Source organism: Microtus oregoni, unplaced genomic scaffold, assembly GCF_018167655.1.
Source record: "Microtus oregoni isolate MIOR12 unplaced genomic scaffold, Mior012 000000F_ref0000247, whole genome shotgun sequence".
Classification (NCBI taxonomy): Eukaryota; Metazoa; Chordata; class Mammalia; order Rodentia; family Cricetidae; genus Microtus; species Microtus oregoni.
In genome coordinates, this window is record NW_024543059.1 from 45925014 (window position 1) to 45939751 (window position 14738).

General features: G+C 50.0%; 1 protein-coding gene across 2 annotated transcripts; it reads right to left on the bottom strand.

Moving 5' to 3' along the window:
* Positions 1-1579: 1579 nt before the first annotated feature.
* On the bottom strand, positions 1580-13279 carry LOC121450643 (sialic acid-binding Ig-like lectin 10). 2 transcript variants are annotated; one of them, XM_041655810.1, is made up of 11 exons: positions 13219-13279; positions 12787-13149; positions 12373-12651; positions 11483-11538; positions 10905-11160; positions 10640-10687; positions 10284-10541; positions 9926-10210; positions 9584-9671; positions 9379-9490; positions 1580-2160 (listed from the first exon to the last, which is right to left on the bottom strand). In XM_041655810.1, exons 1-11 carry the CDS (start codon positions 13277-13279, stop codon positions 1900-1902), a joined length of 2067 nt encoding a protein of 688 aa, XP_041511744.1. In that variant the 3' UTR covers positions 1580-1899. The 2 variants fall into 2 exon arrangements, with proteins under 2 accessions (XP_041511744.1, XP_041511751.1); XM_041655817.1 differs by lacking the exon at positions 10640-10687.
* Positions 13280-14738: the final 1459 nt, after the last annotated feature.

The following is a 14738-nucleotide window of genomic DNA, read 5'->3' on the forward strand; positions in this document are numbered from 1 at the left end:
TAGTTCCCAGCATCCACTCGGCAGCTCACCGGTAACTCTAGTTTCAGGGATCTAGTGTTCTCTTCTGATTACCCCAGCACCAGGCAGGCACAGAGCACACATAGGATGTGCAGACAAAATGCTGATATCAATAAAATAAGTGAATAAAGTTTTATTAATGCCCTCCAAGACAGAAAACTTAAAAAAATTTCCCTGTGGTCAACCATGTCCTTCTACTTTTGCTCCAAGGAGAGCCCGATTTTGGATACTCATCCTGTAGAGAGCCAAAAAAGCAACTTCAACCAAGAAAGGCCATAGTTGTGGCCATTTAGGTCAAGAATCACTGGTCCCATTAGCAGTCACTGTGGCCCTAAGACTTTGTAGAACATGGCTAATGAGGGTGGAATAAATAACAAGCGCTTTCAGAGTCAACTGGTCTACCTCTGGGAGTCCTGCTGCCTAGTTTCAGACCAGTGCATGAATGCTTGTCCAGCAGGTCTCCAGAGGAGGCAAAAGCCCACAGAGACGATCTCAAATGGCAAGGACCAGAGGACTTCAGGGCAGTAGAATGTGGCTGGGACCACGCTACCTGCACGCTCTCCTCTCTCGTAATATTGATGATTGTCTTGGTGACTTTAGTGCCATTTTGTCCAGTCATGCATGGGACAGATGCAATCATTTCTGGAAACCCCATTTTTTCCCCTCAAATATTTTCCTCTAAAATTCTTTGGGTGTTGATACTTCTCAGATTTCTTATCTGGGGATACCAGCTATTCTGACTCAGTGCTGACAGGATCGGGGGCAGGTCACCCCATTTCTGTAAATATGTTTTGTATAGGATTGTTAGACCACACTGCCTAATGTTTCCCAAGAAGTTTCACCAACTTGGAACCAAGTATTCAAACATGAACCAACGGGAAACATTCTCTCTCCAACCACTCCACCCTGACTCACTGAATAAGGCAAAGAAGTGATGGATATTATTCCTGACATCACATTCCATGTGAGCACGCACATATACAAATGTATTCACACACATGCACCCACACGCATACAAACATTCATATAAAATGGGAGTGGAAGGGGACTCAGATAGAGCCTGGAATAGGTGAGTGTGGCAAGTTGGGGGGTGGACACCAGAGAGCCCTCCAGAGAAAGCAGGGTGAGTGTCCACAAACAACATAAAGGATGGGCCATCCAGTTACAGTCAGGGCGACTTGAAGCCACCCTTGAATACTCCTTTGGCCTTGGATCTTATAGGCCCCTTGTTGCTAAGGCAACAACTTGGGTAGAGGTCAGTTATTTCAAAATACCCGTGTTAAGGTCGTAACTTGTGACTTCTGTGTGACTTTCGCAACAATGACTTAGGGTTAAGGTCCTGACTTCCGTGACTTCCACAACAATGACTTAGGACTTGAGGGAGAGGCATTGTTTCCCAGAACTCGCAGGGACCAGCAGTGTTGTGTTAATGAGTGTAAGTGGGGGCCAACGCCACGTTGGGAGTCAGGAGACCTAGCCTGAATCTGAAGGGTGGCCAGAGTCCCTCTCCAGCCAGCCCATTAGCGCCCACAACATTCAAGACACACAAGCACAAGAAAGCTTTATTTTGCTAATGACTTATCTAGGCCTCTTCTCTTAAATCTCTGTTCTGGGCTTAGCAGGTTAGGATACCTGCTACCAGGCCCAGGGGCCTAGGTTCAATCCTCAGGATTCACCAGAGCTGACTCCTCCGAGCTGTCCTCTGACCTTCAGACTCACTGGGAGGCACGTGGGCCGTCAGAGGACAGCTTGTGGAAGGTTCCTTCCACCATGTGTATCCGGGCTTGGTGGCAAGCACTGTACCTCCTGAGGATTTTTTTGAGAAGAGAAACTGCATTCCTTTGGGTGTAGGAGATCTCAGTTCTCAAGTCCAGGACAATCTCAGTGGAACCTGACTTCGGCATAATCGGTGTCTTGGGGATTCTGGGTCTCCCACAGTCTAAGGCGGGGGAAGTTGAGAGCAGCATAATGGAGTTCTTCCGGGTTATTCTCAGAGACCCGGGCCTCAGAGGATGACTTGGGGTCCGGGCAGCCAGGAGAAGTGAACGGTGGCTCCTTCTGTCTCTTCTTTGACTCAGGGGAGTGAGTGTCCTGGGACGGGATCCTGGGAGGGGTGTCGGGTTTGGCCTTCCGATTCGGAGCCTGAGGGGACAGCAAACACCTTTCACTCACTCAGCTCGCAGTTGTGCACCTGGCACGCGCCAGGCACTGACTTGAGAACGGGGGCTCTAGCAAGGAACCAGCACACACAGAAATGTAGAAATGGCAATCTCTGAGTGCTCTGAAGAAGAGAAAGCCGGAGGTGGGGCTGGAGAGACAGGTCAGCATTCAGAGCTCCTGCTGAACTTCCAGAAGATCCAAGTCTGCTCATCAGCACCATCTCCTGGCCGATCCTAGGCACCTGGAACTTCAGGGACTCTGAGCCCTCTTCTAGTCCCTACAAGAACTTCCCACACATACATACACATACCACAGCACACACACAACACACACACCGTAACATACACCACACACACTACACACACACACCATAACACACACCACACACATACCACGCACTACAAACACATAGCACACACACCACACACACTACACACACATATCACACACTACAAACACATACCACACACACCACACACACCACACACACCACACACACCACACACACACACCACACACACCACACACACCACACACACACACCACACACACCACACACACACCACACACACCACACACACCACACACACCACACACACACACACCACACACACCACACACACCATAACACACACCACACACACCACACACACCACACACATACCACACACACACCACACACACCACACACACCACACACACACCACACACACACCACACACATACCACACACACACCACACACCACACACACCATAACACACACCACACACACCACACACACACCACACACATACCACACACACACCACACACACCACACACCACACACACCACACACACACACACCACACACACATACCACACACACACACACCACACACACCACACACATACCACACACTACAAACACATAGTACACACACCATAACACACACCACACACACCGCACACATACCACACACACACCACACACCACACACCACACACACACACCACACACACACCACACACACATACCACACACACACACCACACACACACCACACACACACCACACACACCACACACACACCACACACCACACACACCATAACACACACCACACACACCACACACACCACACACATACCACACACACACCACACACACCACACACCACACACACCACACACACACACACCACACACACATACCACACACACACACCACACACACACCACACACACACCACACACACCACACACACACCACACACACCACACACACCACACACACACCACACACACACACCACACACACCACACACACCACACACACACCACACACACCACACACACCACACACACCATAACACACACCATAACACACACCACACACACACCACACACCACACACACCACACACACCACACACACCACACACACACCACACACACACCACACACACCACACACACACCACACACACACCACACACACCACACACACCACAGACACACACCACACACACCACACACACACCACACACACACCACACACACCACACACACCACACCCACCACACACACACCACACACACCACACACAGACCACACACACCACACACACACCACACACACCACACACACACCACACACCACACACACCATAACACACACCACACACACACCACACACACCACACACACACCACACACACCACACACACCACACACACCACACACACACACACACACCACACACACACCACACACACACACACCACACACACCACACACACACACCACACACACCACACACACCACACACACACCACACACACACACACCACACACACACACCACACACACACCACACACACACACCACACACACACCACACACACCACACACACCACACACACACCACACACACCACACACACCACACACACACACCACACACACCACACACACACCACACACACCACACATACCACACACACACCACACACACACCACACACACCACACACACCACTCACACCACACACACCACTCACACCACACACACACACCACACACACACAGCACACACAGCACACACACCACACACACACCACACACACACCACACACACACCACACACACCACACACACACCACACACACACCGCACACACCGCACACACACCGCACACACCGCACACACCGCACACACACCACACACACCACACACACACACCACACACACACACCACACACACACACCACACACACACCACACACACCACACACACACACCACACACACACATACACCACACACACACCACACACACACATACACCACACACACACCACACACACCACACACACACCACACACACACCACACACACCACACACACACCACACACACACCACACACACCACACACACACACACACCACACACACACACCACACACACACACACACCACACATACACACACCACACACACACCACACACACCACACACACCACACACACACCACACACACACACCACACACACACCACACACACACACATACCACACACACACCACACACACCACACACACCACACACACACACACCACACACACACACACACACCATAACACACACCACACACACCACACACACACCACATACACACACAACACACACACCATAACACACACCACACACACACCACACACCACACACACCATAACACACACCACACACACCACACACACACCACACACACCACACACACCACACACACCACACACACCACACACACACACCACACACACACCACACACACCACACACACCACACACACCACACACACACCACACACACACACACCACACACACACCACACACACACCACATACACACACAACACACACACCATAACACACACCACACACACACCACACACCACACACACCATAACACACACCACACACACCACACACACACCACACACACCACACACACCACACACACACACCACACACACACACACACACCATAACACACACCACACACACCACACACACACCACACACACACCACATACACACACAACACACACACCACACACACACCACATACACACACAACACACACACCATAACACACACCACACACACACCACACACCACACACACCATAACACACACCACACACACCACACACACACCACACACACCACACACACCACACACACACACACCACACACACCACACACACACCACACACACACCACACACACCACACACACCACACACACACCACACACACACACCACACACACACCACACACACACATACCACACACACACCACACACACCACACACACCACACACACCACACACACACACACCACACACACACACACACACCACACACACACCACACACACACACATACCACACACACACCACACACACCACACACACCACACACACACCACACACATACCACACACACACCACACACCACACACACCATAACACACACCACACACACCACACACACACCACACACACCACACACACCACACACACACACCACACACACACACACACCATAACACACACCACACACACCACACACACACCACACACACACCACATACACACACAACACACACACCATAACACACACCACACACACCACACATACCACACACACCATAACACACACCACACACATACCACACACTACACATATACCACACACACCACACACACCACACACACACTATACATACACCACACGCATACCACACACACATACCATACCACACACCACACCCACACACATATCACATACACACCACACACACACACCACACCACACACACACACACACACACACCACAATTAGGAGTAAAAATAAAGCTGAGTGTGGTAGCACACGCCTTTAATCCCAGCATTCAGGTGGCAGAGGCATTCAGATCTCTAAGAGCTCGAGGCCAGCCTGATCTACATAGTGAGTTCCAGGTCAGTGAGAACTACACAGGGAGACCTTGTCTCAAAAACAAAACAAAACAAAACTTAAACAAATTAAATTAAAAGAAGAGTCATTGCTATAGATAAAATAGTTTTACCACAGAGAAATAACTCTGAGGTAGAGAGCATATGTTAATTGCCCCAATTTGATCACTGCGCTCTCTGAGTATAGTGGCACATTGCACTTATAAATAGACACAATTGATATATACAAATGCCAAGAATAAGTGAACAGGTCATTCTGGACATCTTTGATGGGGTGATTATCAAGTAAAGGATATTAAATGAAGCCAGGAACCATGCAGTTTCTGTGAAAAACTCTCTGAAGGAAGGCAACAACAAATTCAAGTATTTGAACGGGGTCTGGGGGCTGTGCTTAAGGAAGAACAAGGTGGGAGATGAAAGGATGACATGGTGAGGGAACGTGCTTGGAGTGCAAGCTAGAAGACTCGAGTTCCGTCCCTGTACCCTGGAATTTAAAGACAGCCGACTCCCGGAAGCTGGCCTCGAGTTCCGTCCCTGTACCCTGGAATTTAAAGACAGAGCCGACTCCCGGAAGCTGGCCTCTGACCTACACATGTGCACTGCAGCATGCATGCACATTCCCCGATAATAATGCTGATAGAGAATACTAAATAAAGATTAAAATTTGAAAAATTAAAAAAGCAATATGGCCTCTGTGGCTACATAGTCAGTCTTGTAAGACAAGGCAAAGCTCTCTACCTCAAAGTCCCTGGAGATGACTTTGGAAATCCAAAGAAGTGATCAATGGTGGGTTTAATAGGAATTGAGGTGTTTTGATTTGTGACTTTTTTCAACTTTCCATTTTGGAATGATCAAAGAGTTACAAAAGTGTCCAAAGTGGAGCCAATGATGTAGCTCAGGGGAGAGTGTTTGCCTAGTGTTCACAGAGCCCTGGAGTCCACCCCTGGCGGCACATAGATCAAGCATGGTGGCACATGCTGGCTATGACAGCACTCTGAGAGTGGAGGCAGGAGGATCAGAAGTTCAAGGTTGTCCTTGGCTGTTCAGGAAAGTCCTTGACTCTGGAGGAAATTTGAGGACAGCTTGAGCTACGTGAGAGCCTTTCTGAAAAGTACGCAGTCACAGAAGCTGCACAGAGAACCCTGTGTCCTTACCCCAGTGTTCCAGGGGTGCAATATTCACAGCAGGATGCCGATTTCTATACAGTGTGCGACATCGTTACCTGCCTTCTAGGGGAGACTCCTTTATTAGCCCCCGCTTCAAAGTGCTCCTATCAATTTTTATAGGCAAGTCTGAGCATGCCCAGAGGCATTTCTGCCAGGTTTTCTTCTTGAATTTTGACCTTAAACTGAGCTCCTTAGTGCTCAGGACTGTTGCCTTAGCTGGGCATGCTCAGGGTGTGCTCCTGAACTGGGCGTTCATTCTCAGAAGTGTGTTCCTGAACTGAACTTATTTAGGAACGTGTTCTTTATCTGAGTATGCTCAGGGGTGCAGGAATCTGCCTGGCCTCAAGGCTGCTCCCTATGTGAATAAGTCCAGGCCCAGACTACTCCCATCATACTAGTGCAGGTAGACACACGTGACCACCACAGCCAAGATTCAGGACCCTGGATCATCATGGAGCCACCCCCTTCCTGTCCTGCAGAGTTAGGGGATGCTTTTTCCCTAACCACAAGCATTTATTCACCTATGATCTGTGTCATGTAGTTCAGGTTGACTCTGGATTTTATGTATAGCCAAAGATGACTTTGTACTTCCGACCCCCCTGCCTCCACTAGTGTTTGTCAGGCACCACTGTGTGCACTTTCATGCTGGGCTGGGGATTTGTGCATGCTAGGAGAGTACTCTGCCACCTGAACTACGTTTCCAGACTTTTAGCTCTGTGACTTTGTAACTTTGCCAGTGAGATATAAATGGAATCGTGTGATGTGTAACATTCAGAGACTTTCATTTGTGTGATTTGTCTTATGCATCAAGAGTTTGTTCTTTTTTCTGTCTGAGTTAGCATTCCAGAGGAAAGGTATGCCTGCCAGTGTGGTTTCTACAGGATGCCACGTGCAGAAAGGACAAGGACAGTATCAGAGGAGGTCATGAAGTGGTGTTGAGCGAAGACTGGGATGAAGCGATTTGGGTGGATTCTGAAGAGGATTTGGTGATCACGTTGTGGGGTGCAGGAGTGAAAGATTATGCAAAGGCTTTAGCTTGCTTGAGAAAAGCTGCTGACATTTGCTGAGAGAAAGAAGCAAAGGGAGAGCATAGAAGGAAAACCACTCAGAAGTTGATTTTGCCTGGGATTAGATAAGAAATTCCCACTGATGTCTGAGTGTAGATGCTGTCCGGCATGTTGGATAAGGGTCTGGAATGCAGGGAAGAAGCTGGAGACACGGATGTTCATTTAAGCATCACCAGGTAGCTGTGACCTCATAGTTGTACCTAGTGTTTACTGAAAACCCAATAAGGGTCACAAACTCCTCTGAATATTTTACAGATGCAATATATATATATATATATATATATATATATATATATATATATGTGTGTGTGTTTGTGTGTGTGTGTGTATACATATGGATGTATATATAGATATGTATACACACACACACACATATTCCCAGGAGGTAGGCACCACTATTATCCCAATACTACAGTTGAGGCACAGAGAAATACAGTGACTGCCTAAGATGATGATTAAAAAAAAATAGAGGGCGCAGGGGGAATAGGAGCCTAGGCAGCCTACTTTGAGTCCTATATTTAATCAGTCGGATGTACCATATCATAAGGACATTACTAATTGTTGGGTAGGGCTGAGGATGCCATTCAGTGGTACAGCACTTGTCTGGCATCCACCAAAGAGGTGCAGGAAATGTTGCTCAGCAGTAGAATACCCGCCTAGAATCCCCTCGTGAAGGCATGCTCATGTCTCTGGGTTCTATCCCCAGCACAGTAACTACAAATCAGTGGCTAAACATAGTTAGTTAGCCTTTGGTGGCGACAATAATGGAAGAAATATAAGCCACCTATGGAGAGAGCCCATGTTCTGTTCCTCAGACTTGGAAGCAGAGGAAGATGTGAAGATGCAGAGGGAAACAGGGTTTGGCTCTAATCTTGGATGCTTCATGTCTCTGAGGCAAAGGTGTAGGAAGGGAAGGGAAGGGCTGTGTGCAGAAGTAGCAGAGAATGTTGACGGAGAAAGCATGACTGGAACTCACCAGGGACCTGGGCTTGGGGACCACGTTGATGTAATCCAGGATTGTGCTGCCCCGGGAGATCTTGGGTCTTGAGGTTTCCTCTTGTGTTCCTTTCTTCTGTCGGGTCTTCACGCTGAGGAAATGGCCTCTACATATACTGTTCCATCAGCCTTCTCCCTGGAAGCCCAGATCCAATTTCCCACCCCAACAGCCCCTTCCAACTCACATGATCATAATGAAGCCGAGGGCAATGAGAGCTGCAACGCCAAAGCCCAAGAGTGCTCCCTTGGAGAAGGCCGTGGGACTCTCCTTACCTACCGAAGAATGAGCCATGTATGTCATCACACAATGGTGGGCATTTTGGACTCCAGTTCCTGCTGCACACCATGGCCAAGATTCTTTCCTATTCCCGTCTAGAAAACATGACTGCATCCTGGGCTGGGTGTCAGGCCTTAACTTCCGTTCCTCTCCACCCACACTTAGCTCGTGGGTCCATATTCTCTTGGCCTTTGCTCCAACCACGGAGCCCACTCAGGCCCTCCTTAGATCAGTCCCAAAGGGCCCTCACCAGGCAGTAGCAGAACAGAGGCACTCCGGGCCCCATGAGTGTTCCAAGCCTCACAGCTGAGTGAGAGGCTGGGCCAGAGCACCCCATGGAGGCTCAGAGAACTGTTGGCCCATGGCCCTGTGGAGCTGGAGGTGACCTGGAAGGAGCCATTGCTGCCATTCCCCTCCAGCAGCCCCTCCCCCAGTCGCCAGCGCAGCGAGGGGGCGGGCCAGGCTCTGGAGGAGCAGCTGCAGTGGAGACTCTCAGCTTCCCAGGAGCAGGATGATCTGGGCATCTGTGGGGGGGCTGTGGAGAAGGAAGAGAGGGGTCAGCAGGGGGCCCCTCATCACAGGTCCCGGGTGTCCCTTTCCCCACTCACAGTGCACAGAGAGGCTCAGAGAGATGCGCTGAGCACCCAGTGGGTTCTGTGCAGCACAGATGAATTCTCCTTCATGTTCCTTCTGGACCAGAGGCAGCTCCAGCATCCCGGGCTCTGAAGACTGGGCCAGGATCAGAGTCTGTGCCACCCCAGTCCAGCTCAGATTGGCTGGGGGGTTGCTATGGGTGACACAGACTAGACACAGGCTTTGGCCCTCCAGGACCGGGAGGGAGGTGCCATTCCTGAGGATTTCCAGTACTGGGGAGGACAGGAGGCAGAGTCACCAAGAGACTCATCAACCGGGATGCCTCCCATTGCCACCCAGATGTCCAGCTTCCTCTGTCCATCCTTTCTACCTGTCCTGTTTGCTTGGGAAGCAGTCACTCTCAGGTCTTCTGGGGGATCTGCAATGAAGACAGGGAACTGGCTCCAGGCAGGCCAGGGCCTTCTCTCTGGGTATAGCATCCCTCCCAGAAGTGGAAGCTGGGGGTGGGTGAGTCACTCACTGGGTCCCCAACCCAAGCTGCCTGGTGGTCTGCCTGCTGTAAGCCTCCTGTTCCCCAACCCTCTCCCACTTCCTTTCCCTCCTCAGATTGGGAGCCTGTGGTGGATCACACTCACATAGCACAGAGATCTCCAGGATGTGTCGCTGGGAACCCCGCCTGTTCTCTGCTTGGCAGGTGTAGTGTCCAGAGTCCCCAACTTTCACTCGGGGCAGCTCCAGGCCCAGGGTTCTGGAGCCCACAGGGCTGGACCGAGAGAGGATTCGGTCCTCCAGGCTCCAACTCAGTGTGGCAGGAGGATGGCTGTCGGCATCACAGAGGAGGCGCAGAGACTGGCCTTGCTGAACTTCCAGATGTGAGGTATTTCCATGCAACTCTGAGCCCAAAGAGACACACAGAGAGAGGAAGAAATAGAGACAGTGAAAGAGAGATAAAGAAGGATGAAGACAGAAATAGAGAGACACAAAAATATAGAAGGATGAACACAGACAGAGATGGATACAGACATAGAAAGAGACACAAAGACAGAAATGAACAGAGATAGACACAGAGATAGAGGTACAGAAAGATAGGGATAAGGAAAGGGTAAGGGAGTAGGACACGGCATGGGGAGGCAGCAGGAAGAGTTTGGCCTGCCCCCTCTCTCCTTCCCCACTCCAAACTTTTCATTTCCGACCTTATACCACCTTAGGAGACCCTCGTACCTGACACATTGTCACGGAAAATGCTGATAGCAAGATCTCTGGGGGCATCTGGAAGAACAATATGAGTCATCTTCAGAGGGGGAATGTTTTATTCCTCATGAGAAGTCCCTCAAGGAAAGAAAATCACCACCATCCCAGGGAAGGCAAGTGACCAACCAGAAATGAAGCAAAGCAACCAACCATTGCCTTGCAGGATACAGGCACACCCAGGATGGGGCACCTTCCTCTACTTCTTTTGAATGTATGTATATGTGGTGAACATGCATGTGTATATAGGTGCACATGTGTGCACATACATGTAGGAGGAAGCATGTTGACATAAGGCACCTTTCTGAAGCGTCGCTGTTCACATTATTTACTGAGGCAATGCCTTTCATTGAACTCAGGTGGCCAGTTGTGTAGCCAATTTAGTTAGCCAACTTGCCTTGGAGCTCACTTGTCTCTCTCTGACTCAAAGCAATGAGGTTACCAGTGGGCCACCAAGCCTGACCAGTTTTTATGCAGGTTCTGAGAGTCCAAAATCCATTCCACACACTTATGTGTCAAACTACTTATCAGCTGAGCCATCTCCCAGAAACCCTCTTCCTCCTTTGATACGAGATCTCATATATTCTAGTACATATATGTGCTATGTAGCCAAGGATGATGGCCTGAAAGTCCTGGTCCTCTAGTGCTGGAATACAGATGTGTACCATCACCTCTCATCTATGTGGTGCTGGGGATGGGACACAGGACCCTGTGCACCTTGTGCATGCTAGGCAAGCACTGTACCAGCGGAGTCACATCCCCAGTACCTCCGTGAACTCTCCTGAGCACGGAGTTGGGGGATTCTCTACCTCCCCCCACCAGGACTGTGAACAGTCCAAAGCACCATATACTCACAGGCCACGCTTAGTTGGACTGTCCTCTGCAGGCTCCTTCTAGGCAAGTCCACCTGACATATGAGCTCAGTGTCGTGGTGCTGAGGTCCTGGAGTAAAGCTGAGCACCGAGTAAGGGGAGGTGTGTGGTCTGCTTTCTTGGGAGGAGATGGCAGCCCCCATCCAGGAGAAAGAAGGAACTGGGCATTGCTCAAAGGCCCAGTGAAACAAGCAGACAGCTGTGGCTGGCTGCCCAGGCTCCAGGATCTCAGGAATGAAGACATCTGGCTTGTGAGTCAGGGCTAAGGGAGAAGATGCCAATCCTGTGGCTTCAGCTGCCCCTCCCTAGAAGTGGCTTTCTTTGCTTCATAATTTATCTCCCACTGTTCCTCCCACAGTGAGAGACAAGGGGTCCTTGCTATGCCCACAACTCTTACCTTCCACCAGCAGAAAGAATCCATCCCGAAAACTGAATTTCTCAACTCCTTTCTCCACCCGGAAGGAGTAGACTGAGGAGTCTCTCTGCTGCACATCTTTGATCATCAAGGAACAGTTCTTTTTCTGGACATCCCCCAAGAGCTGGAATCTCCCCTGGGTTTCTGGTTCTATTATTTCTATTTTATCTTTGTCATTTGTGGCCACTAGGGATTTAGATGATGAACTTCCGGTGACTTTGAACCAGTAGCCGTACGCTGGGGCAGTGTCACGCCAGCGTCTCTCAGGGGAGAAGAAAGAACAGGACACGACAACACACAGACCCTCCTGTACCTTCACAGTCTTCTGCACCAGGAGCAAGTAGTCTCTGTTCTGACCTTGAGACCCGGAGGAAGGCAGACTTGACCTGTAGCCCCAGCCCCAACTTGGGTCACTCCTGCCTTGGGCCCACTCACCTTCCAACACCAAGGACAACAGAAACAGCAGCAGTGACATCGTGGTCTTAGGAGGATCTTAGACTTGCACAAGGTGGCTTCCTTCCCCCCCTGTGGCCGCTGGAGTGAGAGTGAAGCGGAAATGTAGGCGGAAGCTGAACTCTGGGGACTGGTGCGTGACGAACTGCCGTTGGCAAGTTCTGCGGCCATTGGTCTCTCTCCCTTTCTCATCCACTCTCTCCGTGTCCACTTGCCTATTGCATGTTTTGTATTGCATGTTTTGTGGGGCATTTGGAGCTTGGATGGTTGGAGCTGGTTCTTCTCAGACATTTCTGGTGGCTGGGATGGAAGGACAGGGCTGTATCTAGCCTGGAGACCTGGCTGTGGATGGATGTAGGTTGGGGCTTTCCCCTTACGTGTTAGGTCAGTAAGAAAGCAGAAGTTAAAACTTTGCTGAGTGCCTCTTGAAGGGGGTCCTGGTGGGTACAGAGGAGTGAGCACTTCTGGAAGGAGCTGGTCTCACCACATAAAATTCAGAATGCCTGGCTGACTGAAGTACAAAAAAAGATAATCATTCTATTTCTTGGTATAAAAATATCTCAAACACCTGATGGGACCTACTCATGTTAAAAATAAAGGCTTTGGTTTGTCTGATGTTCAAGTGTAACTGAGTATTCCTCAGCACGCTTGTTTCTCTTTACCTGTCTGGTAGTCAGGTAAGCATAGACTGGTCTCAGCCCACCCTCCATTCTTCCTGCCTAGCTACTGAGCTCCAGAAGCTCCCACAGACATCAACACAGCTCCCTATTTCCCCTTCCTCTTCAGTCAGAGATCTGAAGGTCCCACGTGCGCTTCATGTATTGATGAGATTTTCCGGATCTGGGGCTAATACTGGTTCTAGGAATCAAGGCACTTAAAGGGTGTGGTGTGTATGGTGTACGTGTGCGTGTGTGTGTGTGTGTGTGTGTAATGAACTTTAGCCGCCTGAGTGTGAAGTGTTTCCCAGATGGTGATGCTGCTTTGAAAGTTCGTGGAACCTTTGGAATGGGAGTGAAGGCTGACAGAGGTGCTTAGGGTGGACCTAAGGGCTAAAGCTCTGACCTACTCCCTTTCATCCTTGAGATGTGGCCAACTGCCTGGTGCTCCTACCACAGACAGGAGTCGGTCAGTTTCCTGCCAGGCCTTCCTTGCCACAGTGGACTATTCTTTCTGACATATGAGTCAAAATAAATGTTTCCTCCCTTTAGTTTCTTCTTTCGGGTGTCTGGTCACAGCAATGAGAAAAGTAACTAAGATTTTCTCCAAGATGCTGCCCTGTTACCTGGTACTCCTTTTCTTTTACTTTTACTTATGTGTGTGTTTCTGTGGTGTGTGTGTGTGTGTGTTTCTGTGGTGTGTGTTTCTGTGGTGTATGTTTCTGCGGTGTGTGTTTCTGTGGTGTGTGTTTCTGTGTGGTGTGTGTGTTTCTGTGGTGTGTGTTTCTGTGGTGTGTGTTTCTGTGGTGTGTGTGTCTGTGGTGT

What these genes read in the sequence shown, in the direction of transcription:
- LOC121450643 (XM_041655810.1), bottom strand. Translation starts at nt 13,279, where the DNA reads ATGTCACTGCTGCTGTTTCTGTTGTCCTTGGTGTTGGAAGGTGAGTGG. An exon ending in ATTCTTTCTGCTGGTGGAAG is followed by an intron (nt 12,652 to 12,786) that starts GTAAGAGTTGTG and finishes CTTCTCCCTTAG; the next exon opens with CCCTGACTCACAAGCCAGAT. An exon ending in TCTGAGCCTCTCTGTGCACT is followed by an intron (nt 10,211 to 10,283) that starts GTGAGTGGGGAA and finishes CCTTCTCCACAG; the next exon opens with CCCCCCCACAGATGCCCAGA.